The following is a 12497-nucleotide window of genomic DNA, read 5'->3' as shown; positions in this document are numbered from 1 at the left end:
TGAAGGAGCCTGTATGGTGTTCAAGAGAATGTAGTCAAGGACGACACCAGAGTTTGGGGCCCGTGTAATGGGAGGGGTGGGTGTGGTTAGTTTCTGAGGTGGGAAGGCTGGAGCAGGGCAGGCAGGGTGCTGGCGGGGATCAGAAGCTCTGTTTTAGACATGTTCAGCTTCAAGTATTTACTAATCATCTAATCTCCAAGAGGAAGTGGCCATCAAGTCTGGAACATAGCAAAAATAAATAAATAAGTAAAGCTACATTCAGTACAATGAAATCATGTTCTCTCCGTTACCAGACCTAATAGCCATCCTATAGAAGACCTGTGGGTCTTGAGTCTCTACATAGAAGTCTGTACAAATCGGGAGGTGGGCTGCAAGCAAAGGTATATATTCAGGGGCGCCTGGGTGACTCATTTGGTTAAGCATCAGACTCTTGATTTGGGCTCAGGTCATGATCCAGGGTCATGAGTTCAAGCCCCACGCTCAGCACAGAGTCTGCTTGCGATTCTTTCTCTCCCTCTACCCCTACCCCCCAGCCCATGCTCTCTCTAAATAAATAGATACAATCTCTAAAACAAAAGGTATCTATTCATATATTCAGTGCTTGTAATGAGAATGCAGAGGTGGGGTACCTGTCCCACATTTGGAGCTTCTGGGAAAGGACTCAGTCAGTAGAACTAACTCTGGAGGGCCATGGGGAGGAACTCCCTTCTGCCCCCACACTCCTCTGAAGCTGTTGTTGCCAACACCACCTGTTGACATGGCCCCCGGATATTTCTCAGGCTGTGTCTTACTTGACATCTTGGCAAGTAACGTCTGATACGAGGAACCGCTTCCTCCCTGGAAACTCTTCTCCTGACTTCTGTGCGAAATTCCTCCAGGGTTTCCTTCCTCCTCTTTCTTCCTTCTCAGGCTTCTCTTTCAGCTCTCATGCTGCAGTCCTCAGGACTTGATCCTCAGCCCCTTTCTAACACTTCCAGGGGATGTCGTCCTCCCAGATGTGCCAGCAACACCCCAATTCCCAGCTCCAGCCCAGCATTTTTGAGGACCCGGTTTATGAGAACCATATCCAACCACCAGTGTTGGCCACCGTTGGAACTCTCCCAGGCACCTCCAGCCTGCTATGAGTAAAACCCACCTCTTCTTCCTCATTAGCCCTGACATCTGCTCTTCTGCTGCAGAAGCGGTCCAGGGAGAAGGAATGAAGCTGGGACGTCAGTGTAGCAGTGGGGGTGGGGCCAAGGGTCCCACTGTGGGAAGTTCCCCTACCGGCTACATTTATTGAGCGCTTACTGCATGCCACTGGGCTGAGTGCTTATGTATGTCCTCCCACTTAGTCATTTACAACAACCCCGAGAGGGGCACAAATACTGCTGGGCAGCCCTGACGGGATCTGGTGACTGATTAGTAAAAGAGGAACTGAATACTAGAAAATGACTCTGTTTTTAAATTGGGTTTATAAACATTATTTCCTTTACTGAAAAGTAGCATGCTAATGCACCTTGATGTGTATCGGTTAGCTTTTGCCATATAACAAACCATCAGACCTTAGTGGTTTAAATGAATGACAATTCATTCAGCTTGTCATTTTGAGTGTTGGCAAACTGGGCAGTTCTTCTGCTGGTCTCAGCCGGCCATGCCCTTCTGGTCAGCGAGGAGGCTGTGTTCCCAGATGTTAGCTGTCTGTCCACCGAGGTGACCGAGGAGATTGGGCCATGTCTCTCTCATCATCCAGCAAGCTATCCCAGACTCGTTCACGTGGTGACCGGCAGTGTTCAGAGGAAGAATGCCGAGGTACAAGGCTCCTTAAGGCCCAAGTCAGAAATCACAAGTCATTTCTGCCATGTTCTTTGGCCAGAGCAAGGCACTAGACCAGCCAGACTCACAGGAGGGAGGAACAGATTCTGTCTCTTGATAGGGGGAGCTGCAGAGAACTGGGACCATTTCTGCAACCTGCCCCAAGTCTTAGCCCTGTTGACCCTACTTTCATTCTGAATCTGATAATGCTCTTTAAGCTTTTTGGGCCTGATTTATAGTTATTTTTACCCCCTACAAAGTCTACTATTTCCATCTAATTCAAGTCCTGTGAGCTTGGAAACTAAATAATCAAACTTCTTTCCACGAATAGATATTAATTTGGCATCCAAGCGGGGTGCCTGGCTGGCTCAGTCCATAGAGCATGCAACTCTTGATCTCGGGGTCATGAGTTCAAGCCCCACATTGGGCTTAGAGCTTACTTTAAAAAAAACAAATTTAAATATGTTTAAAATTTTAGTAACAAACTTGTGAGAATTACGTGTAAACAGGAGTAAAGAGGCTCTGAGTTGAAGGGGGGGTCTCCTGCAATTTTGGGTGTATGTTATTTTGTAACAAATATACAGCATTTTTTTTTTAAGATTTTATTTATTTGACAGAGAGAGAGCACAAGTAGGCAGAGTGGCAGGCAGAGGGAGAGGGAGAAGCAGGCTCCCTGCTCAGCAGGGAGCCCGATGTGGGACTCGATCCCAGAACCCTGGGATCATGACCTGAGCCGAAGGCAGATGTTTAACTGACTGAGCCAGTCAGGTGCCCAATATACAGCAGTTTTTACTCAGCAGTTCGCAGCTTTGTTCCAGATATGTGAGGCAGCATGATGCCCATTGTTAGGTGAGCTGCTCTTAAAAGGGTCAAGCAGTGCTGGACCTTTGGGGGCTGAGAAGGAAAGGAATTTATGTGTGGGGTTTGTAAAAAAAGGAAAAAGTGATTCATCTTTTATGCTAATATTTTTTCGTGGCTTTAATTCTAGTTGCGTCTGTCATAAAATACAGGGAGATCATAGAGTTCTGTAATGCTCCAAGACCAAGGAGGAAGCAGGGAGTGTGGTTTGCATCAGCTGCAGACCCTTTTGGGTCTAAAGGAAGCGGAGAATTCATTTTCTCCCGTGCACTGCTGTGCAGTGGAATCTCTTTACCATCTTCTCTAAGCAAGCCCCTCACTATTTTACCTTTTTTTAAAAAAATTCTTTTTCTTTTCTTTCTCCCAAGGTAACATCACAATTACTCATTAATTGTATGTGGTGAGAGCCTTTTAACCTTGAGAAATGGACCTTGGTCTGTTCCACTTTTAAGTCCTCTAGGTGTCTCCATGACTTCTTTCAGAGTTTGACCGAGTCAGTGTGTTCAACCGGAGTTTGTTGTCTTTGAAGGAACACTGAAGCACATTTGAAAATTTTTAAATTGTGACTTAAAGCAGCATTGAAATTTTTGCTTTAAGTTCGAGGATTGTGCTTATCTAGAGAATTTAGAACAGACACACTTTTGTCTGATTAACAAAGAAGGTCACATATTTCCCGGAACCTAACATTTATCGGAACTATTATCACCTTGGTGATAATAGCAGAGTGGGGAGTCTGCCAGGGGTCAAGCCATGGTCAGAGAAAGTCAGACTTTGTCATGGAACTATTTTAGCTGGGACAGCCCCCACGAAGCCCCAGAAGCCATTGGTGTTCACTCTAGAAATGCTGGGCCCCAGTAGGGCTCACTGTATTAAGAGTGAGTCTACTTTTACTAACATGTACATACTTTCCTCCTGCCCCCAATAACTTCAGCATAACTTTTTAAAGAGAAACAATAGTCAGTGTGTGTATTTTTAAATAGAATTTTTAAAAATTTGACTTTTTTTAAAAAAAAGATTCTATTCATTTGACAGAGAGAGAGAGCGCACAAGCAGGGGGGAGGGGCAGAGAGAGAGGGAGAAGCAGGCTCCCTGTGGAGCAGGGAGCCAGATGCCGGGCTTGATCCCAGGGTCCTGGAATCATGACCTGAGCCAAAGGCAGATGTTTAACCAACTGAGCCACCCAGGTTTTCTTAAAATTTGGGTCTTTTCAAAGTAATTTTTTATAACTAAAAAAATCACAGCACTAATCAAGGAGCAATGGAAATATTTTATTTTTCTTCCCAGAGAGCAGGATTCTCTAAAACTGTTAAGCTGGGAGCAGAGGAGCCTGGAATATTCTTTCAGTTGGACTTCATGTCACCCCTTCGTAGAATCTGTCCTCAGGCAGAATTTTCAGCCAGTCTTCCCTAACGGGTGCTGCTAGGTATAAACTGTCACTGTGCTGAGCGCTGAGAGTCTCATTGTGAGCAAGATGGACCAAGTTTTTTCCTTCATAGAATCTGTGCTTGAAATAGCTGATAAACCAATGACCAAACAAATGATACAAAAATCAAACAATGACAATAAACTAGAAGAAAAGAAGAGCCTGAGGGGGTAGTGTGTGACCTGGACTGGAACACCCAGGATTGAGGATGTCCACGGCTCCTGTCCCTGAGGTGCTGGTGGGGTTGAGATCTCTGCCATCAGAAGGCTCGGGATCTGGGAGAACAGCCCTCAGGTGGCGGGAACAGTTACTACACAGGGGAGACGAGCTTGGTGTGTCCAGGTGACGAGGAAAAGTCCAGTGGGGATCTGAGTGGGCAGGTGGGGAGAGAGTGGTGCAGACTGGGTGGGGAGGAAGCAGGCACCAGTCGCCTGGGGCCCTTGGGGAGGAGGTCGGAGGCAAGAACGCCCCCAAATCATCTGATTTTCATTTTGCTGCTGGGTGAGCCTCAGTTCTAGAGTTAATGAAGGGAGTCGGGGGACCTGTGAGGAGGCTGCAGGAGTCTGAGACAGCATTGATTATGACTTTCTCTAGAAGATGGCTGTGAGGGCTGAGAGAAGCAGAGACATTGTGGTCTGACAATGAAATGCCAGGCACCTCACCATTCCACCGCTGTGCTAGCCACACATGGCTGTTTAGGTTTAAATGCGAATTAATGAAAAGCAAAAATTCAGTTCCTCCTCACAGTAGCCACATTTCGAGCCCTCAATAGCCATTGCCAAATTGCTGCTGTGTTGGGGCAGTGTGGAACATTCCATCATTGCAGAGAGTTCCGTTCAGCCGGGTGCTTCAGAGCTATGGGCCTGTGACCCATTCTTTCCAAATTCCTTGTTTGTTCTTTCCAAATGCTTTATTCCTGTCCTGGAAGGGCATCTAGGCCACCTTAAACTTCATTTAATGCCCATTCTGTTAGGAGCTGAGAGTGGAGGGACATTTTGTCCTGGAGAAGTTCACAGCTTTCCAGAATTAACCAAGGCCACCGAAGGTATAACCCTGGGTTCGGGGAAAGTTAGAGGGGATATGCAAGGCACGATGCCCACATCCTGGGACATCATCTGGGTGGGCCAGGAGGCAGAGTTCGTATGGGAGTGGAAGGCCCACATGGGCCACAGGTGATCATTTGGGGGAGAAAAGAATAACTGGACTAGATCATGCTGTGTCCAGAATTAAGGTAGCAATTAGGAGAAAAATCCTATCAACTTTGATCAGCAACTAGGAGCGACAGTTTGGGATCTTGTCTGTCTGTCACAGTGCAGTGTGTGGAGATATGAGTATTCCCTAGTAGGAGTGAGACCTCACACGAATGTAGGATGAGCCAGGAAAGTGAAAGTTGGAGAGGGGCCAGGGAATCAAAGGCAGACGCACTAAGATCCCTGCCAAGCTGGTCAAGCCGGCCCTGGGGCCCCTCAGAAGCAAGTCTAGCTGCCAGAGTAGTACTTTGGGGAGCTCACAAGGAGGTCTTTGGGACTGTTGCCCAGGGAGGCTACTGCACAACTGGTTGGCAGGGCAGCATTTAGGAAGATGAGCCGGACATGAAGCAGAGGAGCGAGAACAGGCTGAACCTGCAGGTTCCCCTGGTTCTGTCAGCCATGTGTCTGAGATAACCCCCCAAGAGCAGTGGCCTCCGCTTCCCTTCCACATGCCCAGTCTGAAACAGGGTCCTCTTTTGAGGAGAGCTCATCCAACCCGAAACCCTCTGGCGAAGGGGATTCAGGGAAATGGTTCCCGGCTTTCCAGATGGACGTGCCCGATTCAGTACAAGGGATGTGAGGGACGGTCCCTTGGATCCTCATGAAAGGGAATTTCAGGCGAGAGGGAATCAGGCCTGCACTTAGTCTACCTGGTCATTGGGTCGGGAGTGGGTGTGGCTTTGGTCAGGACACCTGTGAAGCCTGCGGGCCGCTCATAGCCCTCACGCTGCTCTCCCTCTGAACCTGTCTCCCCCTCAGCTTCGAAAGTGAAGTGCTGCTCTTCTCTACTATTGCAAAAACAAGGCCCCCCGGCAGATCTTCAGCTGATAAGGACCTGGTAAAGCTGTCATTGCCCATGCCCGGGAGGAAGGATTGAGAGAGCATATCCCGTGGTAAAAACAAGAGTAAAATAGTTCTGAGAACCGTGAAACTGTCATCCTTTCTCTAAATGACTTAATTCAACAGACAGATGGTTTTCAATCACTGGCCTCCTTTGTAGGCATGTGAGTGCCAAGATCTTTTTATGTTAGTGTGAGAAGCCTGATGCTCCCTGGGCTCTGTCCCCAGCACCAGCCACCATGCTGACTGCCAGACAGCGCTGCTTTCTCCGCTGTCCCCAGTCACCTGCCTGACGTCCGGCAGCCAGGAAGTAGCAGGACTAAGATGGGAACCCAGGGAGGAAATCCAGAGGCAGGGAGAATAAAGGGGACACCTGGAGGCTGAAAAATACCCAAAGTGAGCAGCTGAGTCGCTCTAGGTGAGCGGCAGCAGCTGGGTCATGAAGTGTGCAGGAGTCAGGGCTCAGCAGGTGACCCCACGGCTGAGGTGTCCAGGGTGTCCATATCCAGGGCGGCCACTGTGGATAGCAATTTCTTTACTTCTCCCTCCTTCCCTTCTCCCTTTATTCCTTCCTTCCTTCATCTCCCATATATTCATTCTGTGTGTGTGTGTGTGTGTGTGTGTGTGTGTGTGTGTGTGAGATCTTCCCTCCTCCCCCCCTTTCTTTGTAATAGAATGTTCCACTTACTCAGCCACGTGTTAAGTCCTCCCCTGTGAGCAACCCCTAGGCCAGGCAGGGGAGCTGTGTAGACACACCCAAATGTAGTCCCTATTCTTTAGGCGTTTCTCTCCTCTCAGTTTTATAGGGGAGGGAACTTCTACTCACAGAAATGGTCTTTGCAGCATGTGGGATCATGTCTGCTCCTAGGAGCAAGCGTGGCCTTCCCGCCATGTTTGAGGATGGCTCCTGGGGCCTGGGTTCCCGAGCTGCTGCAGACCTTGTGTTCATCCCGTGCATGCAGACGACATGGTTGAGCCCTGCCTTTGGGAGGGGGAGCAAAGAACTAGAGCTCATCTCCTTGGGGGACAGCTCAGCAGTTCTTCTCTGTGGACAGAGAAGTCAGGGAGGGCCTGGCATACGGAGGCAGCAATCCCCCAGCACCCGGGACAACATTCCGAAACCCGGTGAAACTGCCACAGTGCTGTCTGGTACTGTCCAATACCGACCAGGCAGAAGCACCAAACGTGTATTGTCCTGAAGCAGGAACGGGTGTCTGGGGCAACATTTTGTTTTTCCTGCCCTCCAGCCCCGGCCCGACTCAGCCAGTCATCTCAGCAGGGTGTGGGAGCCGAGGCTGGTCTGGGCGCTGAGGCTGGTGTGGGCCTGGGTCTCGAGAACATCTTTGTGAGGGTGCTTCCTGTCCCTGCCATTGCTGGCCCCGAGCGTCAGACACCCCCAGGGCTGTCGGTGCAGCTGGGCTTGATGGTTTTCTCTCTCTCTCTCTCTCTCTCTCCAGGGTCAGGTGTGGATTAATGGCTTTAACCTGGGGCGATACTGGCCAGCGCGGGGCCCCCAGATGACTCTGTTTGTGCCACGGCACATCCTGGTGACCTCGGCCCCAAACACCGTCATGGTGCTAGAACTGGAGCACGCGCCCTGTGGCGACAATGGCCCGGAGCTGTGCACTGTGGAGTTTGTGGACCGGCCGGTTATCAGTGCCACCCCGACCTCTGGTCGGTCATCCCCTCCAGACCTGCCTTATCAACACTGGGGACTGGACTATGTCTGATGGCTAACCACTGTGACCCTTTGGAGTTTTGGCCTTACACATACCTCACATATCCCCCCGGGTAATGCCAACATTCACTGGAAAGTTTGATTGGAAAATAGATCTAGCATGTGCATTTTCTCTGGAGGTTTCCGGGCAGCCTCGTGGTGCACAGCCCTCCACCGGCGGGGACCACCGTGAATGCGTGATGAGCGTCGTGGCACAAGAAGGCACGATGCATCTGCCCGGTTGGAATGAAAGCTTTAAAGGTGTTCCTGATTTTTATTTTGGAGGAATCATGTTGTCTTTTTGTGAAATAAAATTTGTATTCAAGTGATGTTACTGTTTTTCATGTTGAAAATTATAAGTTCTGATTTAAATCATAACTAGACTTGAGTGGGTCGAATAAGCCACTTCACTAACTTGCGGTTCAAAGGAATGGAAAATCGTCTTGGTTTGATCTAGTGGACTACTGCTTATCTGATCCTCATTTGACTTCCTTTTGTGTTTCTGTGATGTCTACTAGGTGGCCCATAAATAGAATTCAAAACTATTATGCAAACCACCTAAATGATCAGCCATGGAGAGTGTACATAACGTGGCACCTCTGCATGGTGGGATGCCATGTAACCACGAAAATGCTGATCTGTAAATGAAAACACTCTCATGATCTGCTATGTGAAAAAAGCAGATTACCTTAAATTTGGTCCCATTTGGTGTGTTTAGACATCAGAACTGCACATATCCATGCAACACAGGCCTGAACGCATGTCAGTAGACACACATACACGTGGGTGTGTGTGCATACACGGATACCCGGGGACATGGCATTGCAGAATATGCATGTCCTGCCATGGGGCAGTAGCTCTCATTTGTTGAGCACTTTTCCTACACCATGCCCAGTTCCAAGCATATTCATAGATGTCATTCACTAGTCCCTCGAGAGAACTGAGGAAGGTACTAGCGTCTTCCCCGATTTACCCAGCCACACAGCTGTAAATGGTAGAGACAGCATTGGAAGCCAAGCCACTTTGGTGCGAGTGTCCAGGCACACACTGTACACATAATATATCAATATATGCTTATGTCCCCACGGGAAAGGATTGGAACGACATAAACCAAAATGTTACTTGACCATATCTGGGTGGTAAGGATTTGAGAGTTTACTTTTTCATTATTGCTCACCCAAGTTTTAAATCCTTTACAGAAAAGATGTAAAAGATTTTAAAGAAGGAAGAAAGGAGACATTTTTGATGCTAATCTACAACATGTTTTCACGATAGAGTCGTTTTCCCTGTCTCGTAGACATCAATAACAAATATGTGAGACTCACCAGGGAGTACCAGAGCTCTGGCTGAGCCAGCTGCAGGAGACATCTCTGGGTTGAGACAAACTGAGACTAGAACTTTATTTAGGACCGTTTTCCGTAGCATCTTTGTCTAGATGTCCTGCACTTGATGTTTGAGGCTTACTGCAGGGCGAAAGAGGTGCTGCGTGGACTCATGTTCTCACTACTTTACTCCTCCTTTCACTGCTGGTTACCAACAACTTACAGAATGATACCCCAGAACTGTCCCCAGTTATAAGCTTTAGAAAGAAATGTGAGACAGTTCCTTGCAAAACGTTATGTGTTTGGTAATTGCACCTGCACTGTTCCAGACACTCCCTGTCAAGGCTCCAGAAGACTCAGGCAGTGGAGCGGGGTCTCCTCGAGAGAGCGTGTGCTTGCATTCTCTCCGCCCCAACTTTAGAACCACTCAGGTAGGCAGCAAGCCCGTCTGACAGATGAAAAGACTGAAAGCTCCAGTGAGAAGCAGGGTTGGACAGCAATCTGGTCTGTCTCTGTCCAGAGCCAGTGTTTGGTCAGTGTGAGGGAATCCCTCCTAGAGCACCCCACATCCCCTGTCCAGGGTGTTGTGTTCGGGAAACTAGATACATAGATTTTACCACCGTGGACTCCACATCCCATCCAGCTCTCCATACCGCTTCAGAAGGGCATATATTTCACCTATGATGCCATTCTTAAAATACAATGCACCTTTGGGCACCTGGGTGGCTCAGTTGGTTAAGCTGCTGATTCTTGGTTTCAGCTCAGGTTATGATCTCAGGGTCCTGGGATTGAGCTCCGTGTTAGGTTTTGCACTCAGCAGGGAATCTGTTTGAGATTCTCTCTCCCTCTGCCCCTCCCCCTGCTTGCACTTGCACAGGTACTCTCTTTCTCAAATAAATAAATATTTAAAAAATATGTGAGGGTGCCTGTCGGTTAAGTGTCTGACTCTGGATTTCAGCTCAAGTCATGATCTCAGAGTCCTGGGATTGAGCCCCACGTCGGGCTCCCCACTCAGCAGGGAGTCTGCTTATCTCCCTCTGCCCCACCCCCTGCTCTCTCTCTCTCTCAATAATAAATACAAATAAATCTTTAAAAATTTGATGCGCCTTCAGGCTCTCCTGATTTCTCAACTCTGTGTACAGATTCTGCCTCTGAAAATAATAGTAGCACCTTTATTGCCTGCTATGTAAACCTTTTATATTAAATCTATCTTTAAGCTGATTTTAATATTCTGGGACTTTCTGAGCAGACCATAACACCAGTGGTCTTGGAATATTAGCACATTCTCAGTCATCCTTGTGATAAACATTGTGACCTTTTCCTTTGTGCCCTTGTTTAGATGTACCCCAGTTTTGTATGCCCTACAGAACATCTTGTTTTAAATAGCTTTAAATGGCTTGGGCAGGGCAGGGGGAGCGTGGGCACCTGGGTGACTCGGTCAGTTAAATGTCTGCCTTCCACCCAGGTCATGATCTCAGGGTCCTGGGATAGAGCCCTGTGGCGGCCTCCCTGCTCAGCAGGGAGTCTGCTTCTCCCTCTCCCCCTCTGCCTCTTCCCCCACCCTGCCCCTGCTTGTGCTCGCAAGCTCTCTCTCTCAAAAAAAAAAAAAAATCTTAAAAAAAAATAATAAATAGCTTTATTGGGGGCACCTGGGTGGCTCAGTCAGTTAAGCCTCTGACTTCAGCTCAGGTCATGATCCCAGGGTCCTGGGATCGAGCCCTGTGTCCAACTCCCTGCTTAGCGTGAAGTCTGCTTCTCCCTCTGCCCCCACCCCCGTGCATGCATGCGTGCTCTCTCTCTCATTCAAATAAAATCTTAAAAAAAATAAATAAAAAATAACAGATGGCTTTATTGAAAAGTAATTTACATACCATAAAATCTACCATATGAAGGTAAGTCTTCGTGAGTTTTACTAAATTTATGCAGCTATGCAGCCATCACCACAATCCAGTTTTAGAACGCCCCAGAAAGTTCTCTGTGCATGAAGTCTTCATCCCCACCCCCACACCAGGCAACCGCTGATCTGTTTGCTGCCTCCATGTTGTGCCTTTATAGGAATTTGCTGTCACTGGGATCACAACATGCAACCTTCCGTGTCTGACTTCTCTCACGTAGCATCAAGAGTGTGAGGTTCATCCATACTGTAAAGTGTTCAGGAATCTGTTCCTTTTTATTGCTGAGGAGTATTCCATTGTGCAGACACAGCACCTTTTGTTTATCCGTTTGTCGATTGATGAGCATTTAAATTGTTCCAGGTGTGGGGCTATTCTGAATAATGATGGTGTGAACATCCATATACAATTCTTGGTGTGGTCATATGTTTGATTGTTTAGTCATATGGTAAATGTGTGTTTAACTTTTTAAGAAACTGCCAGACAATCTCAGAACATTGTTTTTGAGGCTAGCGAGGACCAAAGAAGTGGCAGAGTGCATTTGGCACCATCCGGAGTTGTTCCCTGTCCCCTCTTCTCCCTGCTCCACCCCTGTGAGCGTCTCTCTTTTTGTCTGTGTTAACCTGTCAGTCTTTGTTTCTCAGCAAACTCAGTTTATTCAGAATGAGATTGTTTAGTGCTCATCTGAGTTTGGGTTTTTTTCATTGTTTCCCTAACAAGCAATGTTATCTTCTGTCAAATGACACAAATAGGAAATGATCTTGTGTGGTCTTTGTTTCTTGCCTTAGGAGAAAAAAGTCATTTTCTGAAATCGCTTTTTCAGTCACTGTGAAGGATTCTGTCTGGTCTGTGGTAGACTAGCTGGCTGATGTGAACCACTATCTCGTGGGCTGTGAGGAAAGTCCAGCCAGTGTCCAGACAACAAAAGGGGGTGGCTCTGGGTTTGAGCCCTGGCCCTGCTCTTGGTCTGACTGAGCACTACATTCTGGGTTGTCCCTGGCCCGCCAGCCTTCTGGCAGTGATATTTGTTAACTGGACACCCAGCAGCAGTGTAAATGCCCTATGAGGATTCTGAACAGATTCCACACCACACAGTTGCTCTGCTTGCATCCCAAGGGGCTTTCCCACGTGAGGAAGCCTCCCACGAGCTTCATTCCCCCTGAACTCCCCCAAGCAGAAGCCCTGTGTCCCCAGCTGAAACAGGACAGGCTCTGGGACAGAAATGCAGTTTCCTCTTCCCACTCCAACACCTACCACTGGCATGGTCTCAAGCAAGTGATTCACTTATAAGCTTCAATTTCCTCATCTCTTCCGTGTGGGTCCCCACCTCATGGGGTTTTAAATCCAATGCAGTAATCCCAAATGCACCTCAGATGGCACTTGCCATGTAGTAGGTGCTTA

The 12497-nt window shown here is 48.1% G+C and overlaps 1 protein-coding gene across 3 annotated transcripts in view; it reads left to right on the top strand.

Moving 5' to 3' along the window:
* Positions 1-8211, top strand: part of GLB1 (galactosidase beta 1) — an 85989-nt gene extending 77778 nt beyond the window's left edge. For all 3 annotated transcript variants that reach the window (XM_028106987.2, XM_028106986.2, XM_028106985.2), the window contains one exon: positions 7623-8211. In XM_028106987.2, coding sequence (XP_027962788.2) covers positions 7623-7895 — 273 coding nt within the window. In that variant the 3' untranslated portion in view covers positions 7896-8211. The remainder of the gene's footprint in view (positions 1-7622) is intronic.
* Positions 8212-12497: the final 4286 nt, after the last annotated feature.

This window comes from Eumetopias jubatus, unplaced genomic scaffold, assembly GCF_037043125.1.
Source record: "Eumetopias jubatus isolate StellerSeaLion01/CBP00866 unplaced genomic scaffold, mEumJub1_p1.0 scaffold_1, whole genome shotgun sequence".
In the NCBI taxonomy this organism is placed as follows: Eukaryota; Metazoa; Chordata; class Mammalia; order Carnivora; family Otariidae; genus Eumetopias; species Eumetopias jubatus.
This window is presented reverse-complemented; position numbering and strand designations above follow the sequence as displayed.